Source organism: Eschrichtius robustus, chromosome 1 (assembly GCF_028021215.1).
Source record: "Eschrichtius robustus isolate mEscRob2 chromosome 1, mEscRob2.pri, whole genome shotgun sequence".
Classification (NCBI taxonomy): Eukaryota; Metazoa; Chordata; class Mammalia; order Artiodactyla; family Eschrichtiidae; genus Eschrichtius; species Eschrichtius robustus.
The window spans coordinates 29,608,710-29,634,050 of NC_090824.1; the positions used below are offsets into that span (position 1 = coordinate 29,608,710).

At 43.4% G+C, this 25,341-nt stretch overlaps 1 protein-coding gene across 1 annotated transcript in view; it reads left to right on the forward strand.

Moving 5' to 3' along the window:
- Positions 1-25,341, forward strand: part of DPF3 (double PHD fingers 3) — a 197,986-nt gene that overhangs the window by 93,340 nt on the left and 79,305 nt on the right. The window contains 1 exon segment of the mRNA XM_068562581.1: positions 11,705-11,865. Within this exon segment, the coding sequence (XP_068418682.1) occupies positions 11,705-11,865 (161 nt within the window).

The window sequence follows — 25,341 nt, forward strand, 5'->3', positions numbered from 1 at the left end:
AAGGTGGAAGGAAGGAAGGGGACTTGGGAAAATAGGTCCATGAGGAAAGGAGAATCAGGTTCTAAATCCAGTCATGTTTCCTAATAGTTGTTGGGATGGGAAGAAAAATAGACCTCCTTTAAGCAGTGTGGAGGTTTTGGTATCCTTTGTCATTATCCTGGGATGTAGCGGTTATGAGGGCAGATTTAGGTATTTCTAGAGTGTACTCACCTTTCAGTTTTGATCTTGAGTTTTCAAGGCAGTTCTACCTTTTCCACCAGAGAATTTAAATTTGGAGACATGACCAGCCTCTTGGTTAGCCTGGCTTTGTTCTGTCTTTATTAAAAGGTTTACAAGTATGTGCCTCCAAAAGCAGCAGGCCTGGGACAGTTTTCCCAGGGGGCTGCCAAGAGAAATTGGGGTGACTCTCAACCTTGTGGCAGGTTAAATGAGACTCAGTGCTTCTTTGTTTAGCTTGATGTCCCTTAGAAGGATGGCCCGGAGATCATTTGGTCTGCAGGGTGTTTGCTTCTGCAGGCTGATTTTAACCAACTCTGACAGGAGGGCAGAGGTCTCCAAGCGAGGTCAGGACCACAAATCCCATCCCAGCAGGTGCATGATGGGGAGACAGCGCCCTCCAGATGACCTTCAAGTTCCCATTGATTTCCCATCAAGCAGTGCTTCCCCACCCCGCATGCTGCTCCTGCCTCTGCCACTACCGGTGGGCTTGGGGCTCTGGAAGAGGACGTGGATCAGCTCTCTGAGAACGTACATGCAGAGGAGGTTAATTCAGAGAGAGGCCCTTTCAGGGAACTGGAGTAAGTTACTCTGGGGACCACTTCTGGCCACCACTAGTTTATGGTGCCAGTATCAGTCCTGGAAAGTCCTTTTTGGGCATAGAAAGGAGTGGCGGATACCATGAAGCATTTATCCACTTGGTCCCACTTCTCTCCAGGCTTTGGGTTGTATAGGTGGCGTTGTGGGGTCATGAGCAGGATTTGGGTATGGACAGTAGGCTTGGTCCCTCACCCACTGTCACGGGTGTGTGAGAGGATCGGAAGTGAGAAGGTGGCGGTGTGATTCTCATTGCCTGTGCTGCGGGCACAGTCCTCTCCTGAGCACTGACCTTCTTGCCCTCTGGAAGGCTGGGCTTCCATACCCTCCAAACTCTCTGCTGCAGGTTGGCTTGGATCTTTCATTTATTTGTTCAGTGTTATCTGACGAGCATTTCCTATGTGCCAAATCCTGTGTTAGGTGCAGGGGATACAGTTATCAGGGAGATAAAGGCCCTTCTCGCCCAGAGTTCACAATTTTGTTACGTAGAGATGATCAGCAGGCCAAGAGAAAGCAGAGACTTTTTTATTTTTTTAAATTTATTTATTTATTTTATTTATTTTGGCTGTGTTGGGTCTTCCCTGCTGCGTGAATGCCTTCTCTAGTTGCGGTGAGCGGGGCCACCCCTCGCCACGGCGCGTGGGCCTCTCATCATGGTGGCCTCTCTTGTTGCAGAGCATGGGCTCCAGGCACGTGGGCTTCCGTAGTTGTGGCTTGCGGGCTCCAGAGCGCAGGCTCAGCAGTTGTGGTGCACGGGCTTCGTTGCTCCCCGGCATGTGGGATCCTCCTGGACCAGGGCTCGAACCCGTGTCCCCCGCATTGGCAGGCGGATTCCCAACCACTGAGCCACCAGGGAAGCCCCAGAGACTTTTTTAGAGTGGTAAATAGTATGGAAAAAATAAAATAGGATATGAGATAGTAAGGGCTAGAGCAGGAGTGGAGTAGGTTGGGCTACCCTAGATTCGGTGAGCGAAAAAAGACTTCTTTGAAGAGAAGCCAGCCATGAGAAGATCTGGAAGAAATGTATACCAGGAACAGGGAATAGCATGTGCAAAATCCTCAGATGAGATGATTTTAGTTTATTAGAGGGACAGAAAGAAGTGCAGTGAGGGTGGAGTCCAGTAGGGAAGGGGGATAGGAGACAAGATGAAGTAGGAAAAGTGAGCACAGCCAGATAGTCTGGGGGCCTGTAGCCATGGGAAGGAGTTCAAATTATATTCTAAGTGCAGTGAAAGCCATTGGAAGGATTTAAGGAGGAGAATGTCATGATCTGATTTCCATTTTAAAAAGATCCCTTGGACTGCTGCATCGAGAATTGACTACAGAGGATGTGTTCTTTGTGGCTGTGTTTTAAATGCCAGACCAATATTCACTTTACTGGGGAGGGCAGCACTGAGGCTCTTATTTTCCAGCAGCAAAGATGGGGTCTAAGGATATGTTTGTCCAAGAATTGTCTCTAATCCATGGTCTGCTTCTCCTGGCAATCACACTCGGGGGACAGCATACCTGTGTCCAGCACATAGCTGGGATTTTAGAAAAGACTTAGTCTATGAACCAGGGAAACTAAAAATACTTAATCAGTGAAGTTTCTGTGATGGGTGTGTGTTTTCTTTCTAGGTATGCTTCACCCTAGATAAAGCAATTTTTTCCCCCCACTTTTGAAAGTTGGTTGCATTCTACACATTCTTTAGCCTCTGGAGGAGAGATTTATTTTGTCAAGTCTGGATACCATTTGAAAGGCAAACCTTGGATACAAGAAAAGCTACAGTCTTCCTCCCCCCCAGAGCATCCCCCTTTTCTCACTCCCCTTCCCCCATTCTCCCATTATTTACTGGAAGGAATCACACTGCTTTTCTCCTACCTCTAGTCTCCTGTCCTTGGCTGCCCCTTGACTTCAACCCCAAGTTGCGTATGTCATCAGAACACCCAGTGGCAGCTCAGAAATCATGGCCCGGTTCAATATAAATTCCGTCTTGCTTAGGCAGCTTTGCATAATAAGTCCCTGAAAAATCTTCACCAGAGCAGATGCCGGAAAAGGGATTTATTGGGTCTAGCGGGCCTGAACGTCGGACTGAGCGGCATTTCAAGTCATGATGGGAGTTTTAGGGTTCAAATTCTTCCTTTGACTTGGCTTTTGCAAGGCGATACCCTCGTTCCCCAGGTGCCTTTCCTGTGATGTTAGGAAGGTCAGAGTCGCCTCCAGAGTGACCGCCCTAAGGAAGTCAGGATCTCCGTACGGTTGCCTTGACCAGGCCTTGTGGATGTTTTGTGAGAGGTGCGGACTTCTGTGGGACTCGTCTGCTGCAGGTGAGTGCTGCCAGGTTAATCCATGTCTGCTGCCTGAAAAAAATTTCCCACAGGAACAAAACAAGCTGAGTTAAAGTCGGTTAACCAGGCTTTCCTGCTCTGCTGTTACAACGTGGCTGAAGAGCATCACAGGGCTCTCCTGTTCTTGCCCTTGCTTTGGAGTTTGGGGGTGCTGTCCTTCAATCAGTGAGCCTCATATTTCTCAGAATCACTGGGGGAATCTGTCAAAAATCCAGATGTCTGGATCACAGGCACACCTCCAGCATCAGAATTTCACAATGCCACCCCACCCTCCTGCCCGCGTTGATTCTGATACAAACCAAAGCTTGAGAACCTCTGCCCTAGATCCTTCTTCGGGAAGGTGGGGTGACGGCATTCTTGATAAGCACAGAAGGGGTGTTTCCTGCATCAGCAGAAGAGGAGCAAGTCTTCCTGGGGTGATCTGATGACAGCACAGCACAATATTCAGTGAGCTTCTTACAGAGTTCACAGAAGAGGAATGTTAGTTCTGCAACTTGGTGTGAGTACTGTAGATGGAGGAATACAATCTCAAGAGCTGAAGTGACCCTTTTTAAGATGATGAAGAGAATTCAGTAGGATTTGAACTTATAGGATATCTGTTTTCAGATGCCTAATCCTGTGCTCTGGAGAAGCCACGTAACTTCAGGCTCACCTCATTATCATCTGGAGAAAGAAGGTCCTCAGCATCCCTCAACTGTGAAGCTTCCATGAGTTTGCTAAGGATGGCGTGACATTTCAAACAAGCAATCTGTATTTATCACATGCTTCTACATTCTCAGCACTGTGCTTGGTGGGGTAGCACACAAGTATATAACTCTTAGTCTCTGTCTTCAAGATGTTTATAATCTAGTTGGGTGGGGAGAGAGAAGGAGGGTGGTAGAGACTGGCCAAACATGAGTGAGACAGTTAGGGAGCTCAGAGAGGCAGAGAGCAAGAACCATTGGCAGGAATAACTGGGGAAGCTTCCTGGAAGAGGTGGGACTTCAGCCAGTCCTTGAACAGGGTAAGATCAGCCAGGCCAAGGACAGGAGGCAAGAATTCCAGACTTGGGGGGTGGGGGGGGCGTCTGAGTAAAGTATTTTGTTGGGGTCCAGGGAAGACCTGTCTGCTTCATATACGCAGGAAGGTCAGATAAGGATTCATTCATTCATTCATTCATTCACTCAATCCTTCATCATCAACCCAACACAGCAAGCTCTGCTGGGCTTGGGGATAGAGCAGCAAACAAGCCAGATGTGGTTTCTGTACCTGGGGCAGGCTTTAGACTCCTGAGATCATGGTGCAACACCTACTCTGCTCTCCTTGATGCCTGAGGTTGGCCTCACCACCCTGCTGCCTAATGTCTTGGGTTGGAGGTTTGTGTGGGTACCTGACAACCTCAATGATACTGTTGTGTGTATGTGTGTCACATGGAAGGCATTAGCCTGCTCAGGCAGAGGGTCAAGTCATAAAGTGGCAGAAAACACTGCTCTTTGAAGGAAGGAGAGAGGAATCACCACTGATTACAGGCATTTACCTCTGTGAGTCAGAGGTTCTATCTCATTTAATTATCTTGGAGCTGAAGTAGGAGCTATGTACCCATATTGTGGGAAGGAGAATTTAGGCTCAGGGAGAGTAAGTAACTTGCCCCAGGTTTGTGTAGCCAGTAAGCAGTGGAGCTGAACGCAGATCTGCCTAATTCCAAGTCTCTGTTCTACCTCAATACCAAGAATCTCCAAGGGCCTTAACAGCTCAGTAGAAGAATTTGGCACTATTGGGAGCCATCTTGGCTTCTGTACTGAGGCAGGCAAGATTGAAAACTGGGTTTGAGGGAGACTTCTTTTTGTCAGCTGGGTAGCAGAAGAGCTATAGTGATTGCAGTCAGGAGACTGCTGCAGTAACAGGGGCCGGGTGCTGAGGACTAAGTGGAAGTGCCTGCAAACATTCTTTTAATACTTTTTTTAAAGTTGCAAGTAGATAGTCATGTAATCTAAATCACCAACCTATATGTGCAAAAAACTCAGAAGACCATGCATGCACCATATGCTTTACTGCTGTGATTGAAACTCCTACCATAAGTGAGTGGTATATGAGTTGTTGAAAGCAATTCAACAAAGAATTATTGGGCACTTACTGTGTGCTGGGCTCTGTGCTAGATGCTGGAGGTGAACCGGTAAAAAAGCCAGGTATGCAGGGCTGCTGGGTTACACTGCTCCAGTACAGTTCACACTGGAGTTTATATGAAAGGTGTGCCTGGTGTGGCTTAGTGCAAAATCTGAGTGGCTGTGTGCAGTGGCCCTGCAGATGTGGCCCCTGCCCTCATGGAGTTTGTAGTCTAGTAGGGAAGACAAATATTAAACATTGAGTTGAGTTAAAATTGACATTGATAATAGTATTATTATTGTTGTTTTTGTTGGAAGAGGACAGAATGAGGAGGAAGGGGATTGAATCTCTCTCTTAAAATCCTCTATATCCCTTCCTATTTTATATAAGAAACACTGTCTTAGCTGGGGCTGCTATAGTAAAATAACCATAGACTGGGTGGCTTAAACAACAGACATTTATTTCTCACAATTCTGGTGGCTGGGGTGTCTGAGATCAGTGTGGCAGCATGGTCTAGGTGAGGTCTGGTAAGGGCCCTCTTCTTGGGTCGCAGGTAATTGCCTTCTTGCTATGTCCTCACATGGCAGAGAGAGAGAGACAGAGACAGAGAGGGAGGGAGAGGGAGAGAGAAAGCGATAATCCCATTGTGGGGGCTGTACTCTCATGACCTAATTACCTCCCAAAGGACCCATCTCCAAATACCATCCATTGTGGGGTTAGGGCTTCAACACGTGAATTTCAGGGGTGGGGAGATGCAACTCAGTCCATAGCAAACACTAAACTTGGTTTTCTTTCAAGGGCAGCTTTAGGAACAGTGTAACTGTGAGGAAAATGAAAAGGTTCCCCAACCTTGCCAAATATTGCCCCCTGCTTGCTAATTATTACAAAACGCGGCACAAATGTGAGATGGCTTTCCGTGCCTCAGTTAGAGTTAAACGTGTTTAAATGCAAACAGGAGGAAGTTAGCAAATTGGTGTAGATGAGTTTTAATGTGTGTGTGTGGGCCGTTGTGGAAGTTGGGCAGCTGAGTGAGACAGCAGGAAAGCCAGGTGCCCACAGAGAAGAGGGGCCGATGGGAGAAGGCAGGGCCAGCAATCTGCCACAGGCCTGAGCTCCTCTTTATCTCTGCTTATCTCTGTTTATGAGCACAAATAGCTGTGATGGGCCAAGGTCCTGTTTTTACAGCTGGAAGGGACCTGTGGCCACGGGGTGGGAAAGGAGAGAATGGGAGAGCTCCCTGAGACATGAAAGAATTCGGTGCCAGCTGGGCTGAAGGATAGGGGAGGGTCAAGGACACGGTGCTGGGAAGAGACAGAGCAGGGTTCCCTCAGGTCCCCGCTCCCACCCCTGTGGGGACTGGGGAGGGAGCAGGCTTTGGCAGGGCATGAAGAATTCACTCTTGGACACATGTTTGAGGTAGGGCAGGACACCTGTCCTTGGGTCAGAACATGGGACCACAGGGACAATGAAGAGGGAGGGGCCCTAGGTGTCTGGGTTGGGGGTCGGAGCTGGGAGTCTGTTTAGCACAGTGGACATGGAATCCAAGAGAACAGGCAAGGTCTCGAGAGAGGGAGGTGGAAATGTGAGGAAGAGGAGCAGGGCGTCTTGGAGAGGATATGACAGGCTCTGAAAATCACATGTGGAGCCTAGTTGGCAGTCATTTTGGAGAAGTCTTATTTTTTCCACTCTGAATCCTCTTTGGTGCCTAGAATCCATTTCTCCACAGATATGCTCAAGGCGGGCCACTGGAAAGCTCTCGGAGCTAGGATGGCTCTCTCACTCCAGAAGGGATTGCTAAGGATCCCACAAAACCCCTCACAAAAGCTCCAGAACGGGGCAGCCAGCACTGCTCCGAGCAACACGCCGTGAGGGGCTCCTGCTCTGGCAGAGAGGCCAGCAATTTGTCCCCCCTGCCTTTCTTGCTTCTGATTGCAGCCTTGAGTAGCCTGAAGTCAGTTGTTGATGAGACCATCATTCTACTCTGCCTTATGCCAGCTTCTTTGAGCCCAAGACATCTATCACCCTGTGGAAAATCTAGCCCCCTTGGTGTGATGTAGACAGGTGATGGCTGAGGCTGGGCCGTGCCTGTCCCAGCCTGGGGCACACTGGTCACCACTGCACAAAATGATTCATTTGCTGCCAGCCTTTCCCAGCTTCCTCTGCCCCTTGCAACTTTTTTTTTTTTTTAATATTTATTTATTTTTTATTTTGGCTGTGCTGGGTCTTAGCTGCGGCATGCGGACTCTTAGTTGTGGCACGCATGCGGGATCTGTTCCCTGATTTGGGCCCCCTGCATTGGGAGCGAGGAGTCTTAACCGCTGGACCACTAAGGAAGTCCCTGCCCCTTGCAACTTTAATGCAAATGTCACCCCTGGGATCCTATCAATGTGGGATTTTTTAAAAAGAAATACCACATGGGGAGAGGAGAGATAAATTAGGGGTTTGGGGTTAACATGTACATACTACTATATATAAAATAGGTAAACAACAAGGACCTACTGTGTAGCACAGGGAACTATGCTCAATATCTTATAATAACCTATAATGGAAAAGAATCTGAAAAAGTATATATATATGTATGTATAACTGAATCACTTTGCTGTACACTTGAAATTAACACAACATTGTAAATCAACTATACTTCAATAAAAGAAAAAAGAAAATACCACATTGAAAAGGACGTTTGTCCCCTCTCCTGTTTAAATTGCTTTCCATGGGTTAGGGAGACCTGGCCATTGATTTTCTTCTAGAGAACAGAGCTAGCCCTGTGAAGCTTTTGGCTAATTAACTTTTGGAGAAGTGCAGCTTGAATTTATCAGAGGATGAAGTCTCTTTTCTCCTCACATATCTTAAAAAAGGCTTTAAACTTTTGTTTCCGAATCGCTGCCAATGCCTGGCCTGTTTAAAAGTGACTTCCCTGGAGACGATGGCAGAGGGTGATGGCTGTCACATTTTTGTAGCTTCAGTCTTTAATACAGTTGTTCCAGTCCTCAGAAAATCTCTCCTGTTTACATAAGGGAGGTATCATTCACACAAAGATTACATTTAAAAATACACATTTCCCCCCAGCATGCCTGTTACTAATAACATTGCATGTTATGAAAGTGGAAAGTATTTAAGATGAAATTAATTTTCACCCAGTGAGCCACTTTGTTTGACTTTTTCGTTCCATTCAGTATGGGGCATGGACTTGGCCAAACGCACTTCTCATTTTCAGCAAGTTCACTTTCTTGTTTCTCTTTTTGGGATTGAAGCTGTTGGAAGCGAGTTCCAGGCATATCGAGAAAAGTCTGATTTGAGATCCTATTGTAGATTTCTTTTGTACTGGCTTCCAGAAGTTTGTTTTGAAAATGGAAACCCTCTTCTCTCCGGTTGATGAGTTTTATTTATTTATTTATTTTTTGAAGCCATCTTTATTTATTTATTTCTTTAACATCTTTATTGGAGTATAATTGCTTTACAATGGTGTGTTACTTTCTGCTTTATAACAAAGTGAATCAGTTATACATATACATATGTCCCCACATCTCTTCCCTCTTGCATCTCCCTCCCTCCCACCCTCCCTATCCCACCCCTCTAGGTGGTCACAAAGCACCGAGCTGATCTCCCTGTGCTATGCGGCTGCTTCCCTCTAGCTATCCAGTTGATGAGTTTTAGTGTACAATTTTCTTCCTTCCTTCCCCTCCCTCCCTCCTTCCCTCCCTCCCTTCCTTCCTTCTTTCCTTCCTTCCTTCCTTCCTTCCTTCCTTCCTTCCTTCCTTCCTTCCTTCCTTCCTTCCTTCCTTCCCCTCCCTCCATCCCTCCCTCCTTTCCTTCCATGGTTTCTCTTTAAGCAGAATTTTTGGGGTTGGAATAGTTAACATCTTTTTTGGCAGTCTGTCAAAATATCCTGGGAAACCAGATAACGGCTTCTCACATCAGACGCTTCTCTGTCGTGTGTTCTTGTCAGTTCTCATGCATGTGATGTGACTGGTCTCTGTTATGTGGAGGGAAGCTGGAGCCCCCAGGACACCCTGGACAGGCTGTGTGTCACCTTGCCTGGGCTGAGCTACCCTCGACAGTTCTGTTACACTGAGCTGCATCGCCTTAGCAGAAGGAGGCATTTAAGCTGGTGGGACACAGATGAGAACGCTTCACAGGAAATGGTTCTTTATTTTTGATCAATCTCATGATCCTTGTTACATCAGCTTACGTGCAGTTCCATTTTATAGCATTTTGATGGACTTTCATTCCCCCTCCCCAATTCATTTCCAGCTGTGTGACTATTATAATTTGATTACAGTTAGGTTTTGCAACTGCTAGACACTTTCTGAGCTGTTATGCCGTCCTTGTGAGAGGGAAGATGCCCAGAGGTAAAAAAAGGAGCAAAGGGCTTTTTTTTAGGAGGCATGTCCACAGGTAGTTTCCAAAAGATGCCTCAGAAGCTTCAATGATTGTATCCTCCCAGAATAAGGAATTTGCTTTAAAATTTTTGGTAGAATCTGACCCATTGACTTTTAAAAAAGGGTAAGAAGACAAATACTGTATGATAACACTTAAATGTGGAATCTAAAAAATACAACAAACTAGTGAATATAACAAAAAAGAAGCAGACTCACAGATAAAGAGAACAAACTAGTGGTTACCAGTGGGGAGAGGGAAGGGGGAGGGGCAAAATAGGGGTAGGGGATTAAGAGGTGCAAACTATTAGATATAAAATAAGCTACAAGGATATACTGTACAATACAGGGAATATAACCAATATTTTACGATAACTATAAATGGAATATAAACTTTAAAAATTGTGACTCACTATATATTGTACACCTGTAGCTTACAAAATATTGTACATCAACTACACTTCAATAAAAAAGTGAAAAAGAGTACAGAAGAATCCATTTAAATTTTTTCTTTCTTTACTGCTCTAAATATTTTGGTTAAGAAATATATTATTTTAAACTTAGACCCCTCCGCCCCCCCCCATTTTGGCATCCTTGGATCTACATAGACCAAAAAAAAGGGACATTCATAATGTCCCTTCAGAATGAGCTACTTGAGTCTCCCTTTTGGCTCTGCAATCCCTGAGGCTCCTCCTCTTCCTGCCTTTTCCTCACTCTCCTCACTAAGAAGCTCTGCTTTACCTGGTAGACATCATGTGATTACATCTGTAATTCCTTGGGCCATTATTTTTTTAAAATTTATTTTATTTATTATTATTTATTTTTGGCTGCATTGGGTCTTTGTTGCCACGCGGGCTTTCTCTAGTTGCAGCGAGCGGGGGCTACTCTTCGTTGCAGTGCACGGGCTTCTCATTGCAGTGGCTTCTCTTGTTGCGGAGCATGGGCTCTAGGTGCGTGGGCTTTAGTAGTTGTGGCATGAGGGCTCAGTAGTTGTGGCTCATGGGCTCTAGAGCTCAGGCTCCGTAGTTGTGGTGAATGGGCCTAGTTGCTCCGCGGCATGTGGGATCTTCCCGGACCAGGGCTCGAACCTGTGTCCCGTGCATTGGCAGGTGGATTCTTAACCACTGCACTACCAGGGAAGCTCCCTTGGGCCATTATTAACCTCTGCCATATGCCTACCTTTTATTTGTTAGGTATTTGATCTCATTGATTATGTTTGTGTTTTAAGATTGATCAATTATAGAATGTTATATTTTTGGTTTTTGAAAAGGACATTATCTTAAAATTAGTAGCATCACCACATGTCCAAAGGATACCAAAGATTCAGACACCTAAAATTTACTGTGCTTAATCAGATCACCACTTCAGCAAACCAGAAAGGTCTTTCTATTTGTGTATTCAACTCTGGGAATTGAATTATTTTGAGGTCAAAAATCAACTATTATTATTTCAAATGCTTCTTTTGTCTGTTTTCCATCAAAAAGTTATTTTTCTTTAAGTGTGTGGTTTTAAAAGATTGGTGCATGCCCTTCTTCACCTCCTTCCCCCATAATAGCTCTACTTTTACAGGATGTTTCCTCTGACCTTCTAGTCTTTTCTATGGAGTGTTTCTCTTCTATTGTAATGGAAATCTTTGTATCTATGCTGGTGGTTTGGGTTCAATCTAGAGTGCCTTTGTTGGTTACCACTGAGAAAAAAGTGTGGCTAATGGGGGATTTTAAGGGGCAGGGGGCTCTAGAAGACTGGTGTCCTAGTAGATCCCATGCAGAAGGTTGTTCTAGAGCTACATCCATTCTGGAGTGGGACCTCATGCTTCCTAGAACAAGGAAGTGTCACTTTTACTGGTGGTTTATTCTTGGGGTCCTCATTTCTTTGTTAAAGGGGTTTCTAAGTTCCCTGGTGGATTTAGTACAGGAAATAGAACCTATTGGAGACCTGACACTGAGTTGGATTCTGCTGCTTGGTAAAGGTCTTGGTACACATTGCCTTGGTCTTCATAACCGCAAAGTCTTCCCTGGGAGGTGGGTGGGTGACTTCAGTTTCCTTCTGCGTGTATTCTGGTTTTCCCTGGCCTCATTCCTCCTCTCTCTGTCTCCCGGCAGGCTCGGGGACCAGTTCTACAAGGAGGCCATTGAGCACTGCCGGAGTTATAACTCGCGCCTGTGCGCAGAGCGCAGCGTGCGTCTCCCGTTCCTGGACTCGCAGACCGGGGTGGCCCAGAACAACTGCTACATCTGGATGGAGAAGAGGCACCGAGGCCCAGGTGAGCCATGCCACCCCTGGGACTTGCACATGTTCAAGATCCCAGCCTGGATGCAGGCCGACCAGAGATTGTCTGGGAATCCCCGCAGCTTGTGTGGGCATGGGGGTGGCGCAAGCTGTACAGGGAGCCCAGGATGCTTTCAAGAAACTCAACTGCTTCTGTAACTCCAAGGTGCTCCAAGGATGCTCCAAGGATGGTGTGGGACATTGAAGCCACATTGGCAGGGAGGGGCAGAGTGAAAGATGTCAGGATGCTTAACCCCAAAAAGGGAAGACTGAGGCCATGGCAGCCCTCTTCACCTTTTACCTTGTGTGTTGGTGTAGCTTAGTGGTTATAAGCTGGAAATCTGCAGTCAGATTTTGGTTTGACGCTGAGCTTTGTCATCAAACCTATTGCCCTCAGGTTCCTCATCTGTAAAATGGGATAATAATTGTACTACTTCAGGACTTTGTCAGGATTAAATGAAAATCTGCATAAAAAGCTCATAACCTGAATTTAGCACATAGTAAGTATGTGCTCCAAAAATGCTGGCTGTTATTGTTGATATTATTATTATTACTATTACTGTGATACTAGTCTTCTAGGCTCCAGAGAACAGAAGAAAGACCAATGGGTGGAGATCAGGGAGGCAATTATAAGAATTCAGTTTTCTGGCTCTATATGGGTATATTAAAAAAATTTGTTTTTAATTTTTAAAGTTTTTTATTTTTGGCTGTGTTTTGGGTCTTTGATGCTGTGCGTGGGCTCTCTCTAGTTGCAGCAAGTGGGGGCTACTCTTAGTTGCGGTGCACGGGCTTCTCATTGCAGTGGCCTCTCCTGCTGTGGAGCAAGGGCTCCAGGTGCGTGGGCTTTAGTAGTTGTGGCCCATGAGCTCAGTAGTTGTGGTTTGTGGGCTCTAGAGCGCAGGCGCAGTAGTTGTGGCACACAGGTTTTGTTGCTCCGAGGCATGTGGGATCTTCCCAGACCAGGGCTCAAACCCGTGTCCCCTTTATTGGCAGGTGGATTCTTAACCACTGTGCCACCAGGGAAGCCCTAAAATTTTTATTATGAAAAGTTTCAAAGCCATACAAAAGTGGAGAGAATAGTAAAATGAATTTCTACGTACTTATCACACAGCCTCAACACCCAGTGATCAACTCATAGCCAATCATTTCATTTATACTCACCTCCCACTTTCCTCCTTGAACCCAGGTTATTTTGAAGCAAATCAAGACAGCATATTATTTCATCTGTAAATTTTTCAGTATGTATCTCTAAATGGCAAGAACATAAATAAACATACCAACCATAGCTATCAAAGCTCAAAGTTTGGGCTTCCCTGGTGGCTCAGTGGTTGAGAATCTGCCTGCTAATGCAGGGGACACGGGTTCGCGCGCTGGTCTGGGAAGATCCCACATGCCGCGGAGCAACTAGGCCCATGAGCCACAGCTACTGGGCCTGCACGTCTGGAGCCTGTGCTCCGCAACAAGAGAGGCCACGATAGTGAGAGGCCTGCGCACCGCGATGAAGAGTGGCCCCCGCTTGCCGCAACTAGAGAAAGCCCTAGCACAGAAACGAAGACCCAACATAGCCATCAATCAATCAATCAATAAATCTTTAAAAAAAAAAAAAAAGCTCAAAGTTAAAAACAAGACATTAATAGCATCAAATATTTGTTCAACATTTATTTCCCCCTATAGTTGAAATCAGGATCCAAATAGGACTCCTACATTACAATTGGCTGATGTGTCTCTTAAGTCTCTTTAAATCTGTAGGTTTCTTTCTCTCTCTCTCTTTTTCTCTCGTTATTTGTGGAAGAAACTGAATTGTTTGCACTGTAGGGTTTCCCAGAGTCTGGATTTTCTCACTGCATCCCCATGGTGTTATTCCTGTGAATTGGTAAGAGCAGATTCAGGTTCAATTTTTTGGGCTAGAACACTTCCTAAGTGGTGATGTGTACATTCATCAGGAGGTTCATGGGGTCTAGATATCACTCTTTTACTGATGTTAGCAGCCCTTGATGAAAATTGCCTAGATCCTTTATTCTATGAAGAACTGAAAAATGGTGCATTCAATTCGAGGATATCATTATTTCCTCATTTATTAGCTCTACAGCATTTATAAAGAGAAATATCTCCTCATTAAAGTTTTGGTTATTGTGTGGTATAGTTCACATATGAAAGGATGGATGAATGATTTTCCCCCTTTATTTATCAGTTTTCAAAATAATGAGTTGGTTCCCTAGTATTCTCCAAAGGTGATCAGTATAGTTATTTTTATTATCTTGAGTACCATCATGAATTCACAGGTTTATACATTTTGGCTACATTTTAATCCATTGCAACTATTATTATTGATGCTTAAATTGTCCCATCTTTGGCCAGTAGGGGTTTTGTCCGGTGCTAGTGTTTTGAAACCGCCTAGTAGTTTCTCTAGCATCCTTGATATCCTAATATTGGGACAAATGTTTCAGGCTCATCTTGTACATGTCCTGCCCCCGACCTAGAATCAGCTATTTCTCTAAGAAACCCTGTTTCCTCTTTGTGGGAATATTATTTAGAGACCACAACCTGGTGGTGCTCATTGCTCCTGGGTTGGTTGTTGATTCTAGGACTTTGCAGTGAGCAGAAGTAAGAAATATGATTTCTTGTTTCATCTTTCTTTTTTTCTCTTTTTAAGAGAAAATACATTATGAAATTTACTGGTATTTCCCATTCAATTCAGTTTTCGACAGTTTTAACTATCTTAATTCTCTATCTCCTTTCTCCCACACCAAAAAAGGATACTGGCTCTTAATGATGCCAGCATAATTACTTATCTGCTTTATTCTGTGATAAACACACAGCAATATCAGAATAAAATGAGACTACCAACAATAAGGTTACTTAAATGGTTTAAGTTTTTATTTCTTTCTTTGCAATTTTTTTTTGTCCTTAGCGTATTTCCTATTAGGGATGTAGAGTCAAATTACTGTGTTTTAAGGTCACTTAAAATAATTCCTCTGTGTGGTTGTACTACTAACTCAATACACAGTTGGATTTATTTGTTTCATTTTTGCTTTCACTTATTAGGTATTGCTGGGGTTTTATTTGGATTTTTTGTAATTACATTTTTAAATTAACTTTTTATTTTGAAATAATTATAGATCCACAGGAAGTTGTAAATATAGTACAGAGAGATCGCCTGTACCCTTCACCCAATTTCCCCCAATGGATATATCTTGTGTAACTATAGTATAATATCAAAACCAGAAAATTGACATGGGTGAAACGTGTGTGCGTAGCTCTATGCCATTTTATCACACATATAGATTTGTCGAACCACCACCACAATCAAGATACAAAACTATTCCATCACCACAAAGATCTCCCTCATCCTACCCCTTTATAGTCACAGCCACCCCTTCCTCTCTTCATTTAAATCCTTTATCCTCTCGCATTTATAACAACTGTATGTTAAATATTTCCTCTACGTACGTTGGAAACCACATCAGACAGACGTCTAATTCTTGCTTCAATTGTCAAACATAATTTAGAAAACTTAAGTGTCTGTTGTATTTACTCATATTTTTACTCTTTTGCTGTTGTTTCTTCCTTTCTGATGTTCCAAGATGCCTGCTTTTATAATTCCTTTCTGATTAAGTAGTTTCTTTAGCCATTCTTTTTAAGTAGGTCTGATAGTAACAATTCTTAGTTTTCCTTCTTCTGAGAATGTCTTGATTTTTCCCCTCATTCCTTTTTTTTTTTGGCCACAATGCACAGTATGCAGGATCTTATTTCCCTGACCAGGAATTGAACCTGTGCCCCCTGCAGTGGAAGCGCAGAGTCCTAACCTGGGCCTAACCTGGACCGCCAGGGAATTCCACCCCTCATTCCTGAAAGATATTTCTATTTTATTTTATTTTATTTATTTATTTTTTTATTGGGGTATAGTTGTTTTACAATGTTGTGTTAGTTTCTACTGTACAGCGAAGTGAAGCAGGGTTCCCTGTGCTATACAGCAGGTTCTCATTTCAAGTGTTGATCTATTTTATACATATTAGTGTATATATGTTAATTCCAATCTCCCAATTCATCCCACCCCACCTTTCCCCCCTTTGTGTCCATACGTTTGTTCTCTACATCTACGTCTGTATTTCTGCCTTGCAAACTGGTTCAGCTGTACCATTTTTCTAGATTCCACAAATATGCGTTAATATACGATATTTGTTTTTCTCTTTCTGACTGACTTCACTCTATATGACAGTCTCTAGGTCCATCCACGTCTCTACAAATGACCCAATTTAGCTCCTTTTTATGGCTGAGTAATATTCCATTGTATATATGTGCCACATCTGAAGGATATTTTTCTGTTGGATATAAAATTCTAGGATGACAGTCCTTTTATCTTAGCACTTGAAAAATGTCTTGCCACTACCTTTTGGCCTCAGTAGTTTGTGATGAGAAACCTGCTGTCATTCAAATTGTTTTCTCTTATAAGTGAGGTGTCATTTTTCTGTCACTGCTTTTGAGATTTTTTGTTATTAGTTTTCAGAAATTTGATTTTGATATGTCTTGGTGTAGATTTCTTTGAGTTTATCCTTGTCAGAATTCACTCAGCTTCTTGAATCTTATGTTTTTTTGCCAAACTTGGAAATTTTTAAGCCGTTATTTCTTTGAATATATTTTCAGCCTCACTCTCTTTCCCTTCTCCTTCTGGGACTCCACTGGGAAAGAAAATTCTGGAACTCCAAAATGTTAGATCTTTTGTTATAGTCCCATAAGTCCCCCAGGCTCCCTTCTTTTCTCCTCCTCCTCCTCCTTCTTCTTTTTTCCAATCTATTTTTCTCTCAGTTGCTCAGATTGGAGGATTTCTATTATACACTCTTCAGATTCATTACTTCTTTCATCTATCCTCTACATTCTGCTGTTGAGCCCATTCATTGAGGGTTTGTTTTGTTTTTGTTATTAGTTGTTCTTTATATCTTCTATTTCTTTGTGGGACTTGATATTTTTTCATTTGTTTCAGGTGTTGATGGTTGTTTGTTTGAAACATTTTTATGACGGCTACTTTAAAATCCTTGTCAGATAATTCTACCATTTGTGTCATTTCAGTGTTGGTACCTGTTGTATTTTCTCATTCAAGTTGAGATTTTCCTGGTTCTTCATATGAGTGATTTTGATTGAATCCTGGACATTTTGGCTATAATGTTATGAGACTCTAGATGTTATCTAAATCTTCTATTTTCACAGACCTCCTCTGACACTGTGCTGACAGGGGAAAAGAGGTGCCCCTTGTTACTGTCGGATGGATGTGGAAGTCCATGTTCCCCACTCGGTCTCTGTTGACACCCTGGTGGGGGAGGAGTACCTCATTATTGCTGGGTGGGGGTGGGAGTTCAGATTCCCCACTAAGCCTTCACCAATACCACCCTAGTTGGGAGGAGGAAGAGTGCCTCATTACTCTTCCCTGTGCGGGCTCCACTGACACGATGGGGGGTCAGTTTGTCACTTGACCTTCTCTGACACTAACCCAGCAAGGATATTAGGATGCCCTGCTAGGCTGCCCCTTTCCTGGTCCTTTAGCTAGAGAGAGCAGGATTTCCTTTCTTTTTTTTAAAAAAATTTATTTATTTATTTTTGGCTGCATTGGGTCTTTGTTGCTACACACGGGCTTTCTCTAGTTGCAGGGCGCAGGGGCTACTCTTCGTTGTGGTGTGCAGGCCTCTCATTGCAGTGGCTTCTCTTGTTGCAGAGCATGGGCTCTAGGGCTCTCGGGCTTCAGTAGTTGTGGCGCACAGGTTTAGTTGCTCCATGGCATGTGGGATCTTCCTGGACTAGGGCTCAAACCCGTGTCTCCTGCATTGGCAGGTGGATTCTTAACCACTGCACCACCAGGGAAGCCCTGAGAGCAGGATTTTCTTGGGGCTTTTTTTGGTCTACATTTGTAGGTGTTTCTGGATTATCAGCTTTTCCAGAACTCAGTCTGGGATATATAAAGCAAAAAGAATGCCCAGGGAACTCACCACCCTGTTGTTTCTTGGGTCTGAAAGTCCCTAGCTGGTCAGCCTCTTTACCTTTCAGTATCTTATTTTTTTGTGTAAACAAAGTCTAAGAGTTTTAGTTGTACGTAGCGGGAGGAATATGGAAGAGTATATCTACTCTATCTTTCCAGAAGCAGAAGTCCCTGGGTTGCTTTTTCATTAAAAAAAGTTAACAGCTTTATTGAAGTATAACTGACATACAGTACTCTGCACATATTTAACATGTACAATTTGATAAGTTTTGACATCTGTATACCTGTGAAACTATCATCACAATCAATATAATGAATATATCCATGACTCCCAAAAGTTTCCTTGTGTCCCTTGTAATTCCTCCTTCCTGTTCTTCCTCCTACCTCTACCTTATATGTCTCCCAACCCCCAGGAATGCTTTCTATAGTGGAATCATATAATATCTACTTCTTTTTTTGGTGGCTGGTGGATGGGGTCTTGACTTCTTTCACTCAGAGTAATTATTTTGAGATCATCCATGTTCTAGCATGTATCAATGATTCATTTTTTTTTATGCTGAGTAGTATTCCATTGTATGGTTGTATCACAGTTTATTCATTCATCTATTGATGGACATTTGTATTTGTTTCCAGTTTTTGGCTGTTTTAAATAAAGCTGCTATGAACATTTGTGTATAAGTCTTCATATGGACTTATAATTTCATTTCTCCTTGGTAAAATACCTAGGAGTGTAACGGCTATATCATAAGGAAGGTATATATTTAACATTTTAAGAAACTGTCAGGCTGTTTTTCAAAGTGGTTGTACCATTTTATATCCATTCCAGCAATGTACGAGAGTTCCAGTTCCTCTATATTCTCACTAACATTTGGTATGGTCAACTTTTTAAAGTTTTAGCCGTTCCTATTGTTATATAGTGGTGTCTCATTGTGGTTTTACTTTGCATTTCCCTAATTAATGATGTTGGGCATCTTTACATGTGCTTATTTACTATCAACGTATATCCTGTGGTAAAATATTCAAATCTTTGGACCATTTTAAAATTGGGTTATTTGTTGGTTTTCTTATTAATGAAAATAGATACAAGACCTCTACAAATCTTTTTTGAAGTTATTTCAGCTGTTCTAGGTTCTTCATACTTCCATAAGAATTTTGTAATCAATTTGTCAATTTCTACAAAAAAGTCTGCTGGGATTTTGATTGACATTGTGTGGAGTTTATAGATCAACTTGGGGAAAACTGACAGTTCTCAATATTGAGTCATCCAACCCATGGATATAATATATCTCCCCATTTATTATTATCCCTTTTAATTTTTCTCATCAATAATTTTTAGTTTTCAATGTACAGTTCTTTCACATTTTTGTCAGATTTATCTCTAAGCATTTAATATTTTTGATAATATTGTAAATGGATTTAAAAAATTTAAATTTCTGATTTTTCTTTGCTAGTATACAGAAATACAATTATTTTTTGTGTATTCACTTGAATCCTACAATCTTGCTATACTCATTTATTAGTTCTAGAAGCTTTCTATAGATTCCACAGCATTTTCTACATAGTTGATTATTTTAGTGAATAAAGAAAACTTTTCAATATCTATGCATTTTATTTATTTTACTTCTCTATTGCACTGGCTGGAATGTCCAGTACAATATTAAGTAAACATGGAAAGAGTGGACATCCTTATATTGTTCCTGATCTTAAGGTGAAAGCATTCATTCTTTCATTATTAAGTATGATGTTAGGTGTAGGTTTTTTTTGTTTTTTTTTTATTGCCACACTGCGTGGCATGCAGGATCTTAGTTCCCCAACCAGGGATCAAACCCCTGCCCCCTGCAGTGGAAGTGCGGAGTCTTAACCAGTGGACTGCCAGGGAAGTCCCAGCTGTAGGTTTTTTGTAGTTGCTCTTTATCAGATTGTGGATGCTCCTATTTCTAGTTTGACAGTTTTAAATCAGGATTGGATGTTTGATTTTGCTGAGTCTATTGAGATGATCATGTGATTTTGCTTTTGTAGTTTGTTAATATGATGAGTTACATTGATTGTTTTTTTTAAAATTTATTTATTTTATTTATTTTTATTTTTGGCTGTGTTGGGTCTTCATTGCTACATGCGGGCTTTCTCTAGTTGTGGCAAGTGGGGGCTACTCTCTGTTGTGGTGCACAGGCTTCTCACTGAGGTGGCTTCTCTTGTTGCGGAGCATGGGCTCTAGGTGCACGGGCTTCAGTAGTTGACGGCATGCAGGCTCAGTAGTTGTGGCTCACGGGCTCTAGAGTGCAGGCTCAGTAGTTGTTGCACATGGGCTTAGTTGCTCTGCGGCATGTGGGATCTTCCCGGACCAGGGCTCAAACCCATGTCTCCTGCATTGGCAGGTGCATTCTTAACCACTGTGCCACCAGGGAAGCCCATATTGCTATGGTTTTTTTTTTGTTTTTTTAAAATTTATTTATTTATTTATATATATTTTTAATTTTTGGCTGTGTTGGGTCTTTGTTTCTGTGTGAGGGCTTTCTCTAGTTGTGGCAAGCGGGGACCACTCTTCATCGTGGTGCGCGGGCCTCTTACTATCACAGCCTCTCTTGTTGTGGAGCACAGGCTCCAGGCGTGCAGGCTCAGTAGTTGTGGCTCATGGGCCTAGTTGCTCTGCGGCATGTGGGATCTTCCCAGACCAGGGCTCGAACCCGTGTCCCCCGCATTGGCAGGCAGATTCTCAACCACTGCGCCACCAGGGAAGCCCCTGCTATGTTTTTAAGTGTTCTAATATTTTCTTCTCCAGTGTCTAATCTGACATTAATTCCATCCAGTATGTTTTTAATCTCACACATTGTAGTTTTCATTTTTAGAAGTCAAATTGGAGTCTTTTAAAACAAACTGTCTTTAACTTTTAAACATATGGAATACAAATAATAACTGTTTTAGTGTTCTTGCTGCTAATTCTAACATCAGTGTCAATTCTGGGTTGGTTTCAACTGATTTTTTCCCCCTCTCATTGTAGGTCATATTTTCTAGCTTCTTTACATGCCTTGTAATTTTTGATTGGATGTCCAACTTTGTGAATTTTACCTTGCTGGGTACGGTATATATTTTTTATTCCTGTAAATATTCTGGAACTTTGTTTTGGTTCACTGTCAAGTTACTTGGAAACAATTTGATCTTTTCTTATCTTGCTTTTAAGATTTGTTAGGTGGAACTGGAGCAGTGCTTGGCCTGGTGCTAATTATTCCTCATTAGTGAGGCAAGACCATTCTGTGTACCCTACCCAGTACTCCATGAATCATGAGACTTTCCCAGCGTGCTTGTGGGAACAGACTATTCTCAGCCCCTTGTGCACACCAGGCACACCTCTGTTCTTACAGGTGGTTCTTTCCTCGGCATTGAGTAGATTCCTTACAAGCATGCACTCATCGGTACTGAGCTGAATTCTTGAAGGGAACCCTTTGTGTATCTCCACAGTTCTTTCTCTGTGCCACTTTTTTCTGTTTACTATTCTTTTCCTTGAATTCTAGTCACCTTGGTCTTCCCAGGCTCTCAGCTCTTTCTCTTCAATTCAGACTCAGGAAGTTGGCTGGGTTCTACCCATGTTCCTCCTCCCTGTGCTGCACTCTGGAAACTCTCTCAAGGAAGTAAGCTGGGACAGTCATAGGACTCATCTTGTTCATTTCCAGTATCTCAGGGATCATGGTCCTTCATTGCCCGATGGCCAGTGTCTTGAAAACTCTTGTTTCATTTTTTTCTCCGTCTTGGCTTCAGGTGGGAAGGTAAATCTGGTCCTTGGTAAACCATTTTAGCTAGAAGCAGATGTTTGCTTTTATATTTTAATTTATTTTAATATTATAAAATATTTACATGGTTCTAAAGTCAAATCTACAAAGCATGGTATATTCAGAGAGAGAGTCTAGCTCTATTCTATCTCTGTTCTTTTACCCTGTTCCTTTCCTCTTTCTAAAGGCAACCCTTTCTCTTCTTCTTGTTACTATTATTTTGTTTTTATTTTCCCTGTAACTTTTTTAAAAAATTAGTTTTTGGTTTATCTTTCCATTAAAAAACTCTATGCAAGCACACAACATATATGTATGTGTATATATATATATATATATATATATATATATATATATATATATATATATATGTGTATATCCCCATTTGTTAAAGAAATGATAGTTCACTACACATACTGTTCTCCACCTTGCTTTTTTCACTTAACAATATATCCCATTGCAGTGTATACTTCTCTCTCTCTCTCTCTCTCTCTCAATGGCTTCATTATAGTCAATTGTGTGGATATACTATTGTTTATTCAACTAGGACCTTATAGATGGACATTGGATTGTTTCCAGTCTTTTTCTAGTATTGAAAATACTACAATGAATGCATATTTGTATATTTTTTTTATGTGAATCTGTGATACAGATTCCTAGAAGTGGAATTGCTGGATCAAAGGGCAAATATGTATGGTTTTGCTAGATATGCCAAATTCTCTTTCATAGGGTTGTGCCATTTTGCATTCTCACCGATGAGATGAGATTGGTAAGCATATCTCTAACAACAAAATATTTCAACAGCATAGCAGACTGCTTCATGGAAGGGTAAGGACTGGAATTCTTGAAACAGAGGCCAGGGTGGAGACTCTAGTCAGGGATATTGGAGAGGCAATTCTTATATCAGGTAAGAGTCAGATCCAGTAACATCTCAGCTCTCCCCCTCACATTATAATGTTATTACTGAAAAAAATTCTTCTGATAAATTTAGAAAGCATGTCCTGGTAAGTATCTGACTCTCCACACATTTTATATGCCTTACCAGGATGCATTTCTCCATGAGCAATTTTAGTTGGTGATGTGGTAGGACAGGAAAAATGAATTCCACAAGAAGTGGCTGGATGGGGGCAGGTGGGTGGGCCAGGGGTTCTTTTTGTGTGAGCTTTGGTTTGGGGAGCTGCTTTCTCAAGGGCAGGGCTCTGCGTTTCAAGCCTCTTGCATGTGTACCAGCAACTCAGTAGGGAGTTAGATAGGATAGTGGAGAGATTCTGAGTGTGGGCTGGGGACTAGGCTATGCTTATGAGCTGTATGACCCTGCACCAGTTACTTAATCACTGCCCTCATCCTTTAAATGTCTCGTAGGCTTTTTGTCACAATGAGATAGCATTGAGTATAAGGTGCTAGCCTAGAGCAGAGTAAGAGCTCAGTAAATGTTAGCTACTGTTACTCCGTCAGCTTTTGAGTGTGATGGGACCAGTGAGGGGCTTGGGAACCTCTGGGCCAGAAGAAGCAGGCAGCATTATGGATTTGAGGTCTACCTTGCCAGGGCGGTCCTGGCACATGGGACACTGAAATTGAATCTTAGAGAGAAGCTCACAGAGAAGAATGGGAGGGGAGGCAGGAAGGGGATGGTCGGGGAGCCAGACAGAGAGCCACGCTGAGTGCTGTCACGTGGTGCCAAGTGCCCAGGACTCCAGACTTTCAGGGAAGAGAAGAGGCACTGTGGCCTGGGGTGGTTCAGGAATGCTTCACTGAAGAGGTGGTCCATGAGATCAGGGCAGCTCTTATATAAGCCAGGAGAAGAGAGGAGGACAGAGCACTAGGAAATGACATGGCTATAAGTGCTTGGGAAATACATCTTCCCCACTCCTCAAGCCCTACCCGGGGCTTATCACTCATCCCTCCAACTCTGCAGTTGGTCCAAATTGGCATCCTCAGCCACAAACATTAATGGAGCACCTATTATGTGCTGGGCCCTGGGGAAATAAATATGAGTAAGATTTCATCTTGTTCGAAGTTCCTTATGTGGGAGTTTTTCAAACTACAGTTGTCTTGGTGAATCTCTATTATTCTTGTTCGGTAGGATTGGACTGGAACCAAGCCATTTGCCCTTTTCAATAACTACTTCTGCAATTCTGATGCCCAGTGTTGGTGAAGAATCCCAGGCTCACGAGCAGGTGTAGTCACTGCCTCTTTCCTCCAACTCCCATTGCCCTCCAGTTCTTCATCCTCTCTGTAGGCTCTCCTTCAAACCCAAGCAGGTGGATGGGGTGGGTGGTTGGGATGCAGATGACACCTGTTCACTCTTGGGACCGAGGGTGGACAAATTGGCATAAGTATATAACAGGAAGGTAGACTTTGATTCAAAATAAGGGCAAGGTGAAACTCTTTATCACAGTAAGAGTTGGCCAACAGTGGGACAGTCTGTCCTGTGAAGTAATGAGCTTTCTGTTGTGGGGAGCCTTGGGCCACCTCCCTGAGCTGCTGCAGGCAAAGCCCTTCTCTGGGTGGGCTTGAATGCCACCGCTCAGCTCTGGTCCGGGGAAGAGGAAGCCATTCTGTTTCTCCTTTTCACATCTGTTCCCATCCCACTTCATCTTCTGAATTCTTAATGGCTCATGCTGTGTCTGTCAGAGATGCTCATAACACTCACGATCCACCTGCCGAACGCAGGCCACGCGTATAACAAGTGATTTGCCTGGAGTCTGCTGACTGCACAGGCACCGAGCTCGTCCTGCTGATTTTTCCTATGAAGCCAGTTCTCCCACCAACCAGTGTGTGAGTTCCCATGTGGATGTGCGTGTGTGCATGTGCGTCCGTCATGCTTGTGCTTGCAACTAAGTGTACCTGGAGTTGCAGATCAAAGTAATAGCAAAGCAGTTTGCTCAGTGGGGTGTGTGAATGGAGGAGCTGCTGTGGCCTTGGTTACTGGGAGGATTGGTCCCCCCTCTTGTCTCCCGCCTCCCCCTTCCCCTCTTCCATATCCCCCCTAGCCCCAGGCTCCCTCCTTCAGGTTAATTTCCCCGGCCGCAGCTGTGCCTCTATCCTCCTCCTCCCCCCTCCTCTTCCTCCCTCCTCTGTCTACCACACACATGGGCTTGAGTTATGTGCCTCCTGTTCTAATGAGATAAACAACATAACTCTCACGGGGCTCTGCTCATCCCTCTATAAGTGGAACTCCAGGGCTGAACGTGTTGGCCCTGTAAAGGCACCCTGGTGCCTGTCAGCCCAGGGAGGAGGGCAAGGAAGGGGGCGAGAGCCCTGAGAGAGTTCTTGGGGCCATTTGCTTGTTGATACGAGTTGAAGCAGACATCAAAGGGAGGCCTGTTTCCACCCTTGTGGCTAAAGGAGCAAAGAGCAGCCTTGTCACGTCACGTGGGCAGAGAGTCCAGGCTCGTCTAAGTCAGCTAATTCATGATAATTAATAACTGACATTTGTACAATGCTTCATGGTTATAAAGAGCTTCTTCTTGAATATAAGCTAATCCCCACGACAGTCCTTGTAAGGTAGGTATTATTACCACCCTTATCTTACAGGCAAAGAGACAGGCTCAGATAGGTGTGGTGAGATTTCCAAGGTAACAGGGAATGGGGGTATGAGGACTCGTGCTTGTCGTCCGCACTGTGGAGCTTCTCCAATCTACCAGAGAAGGTTAAAGAATGAAATAAAGACAATCCCTTCTTCTGGACATTCAAACTACTTACTAAAATGGACTCTCCTGGGAGAGTGGACCTGCAGCCA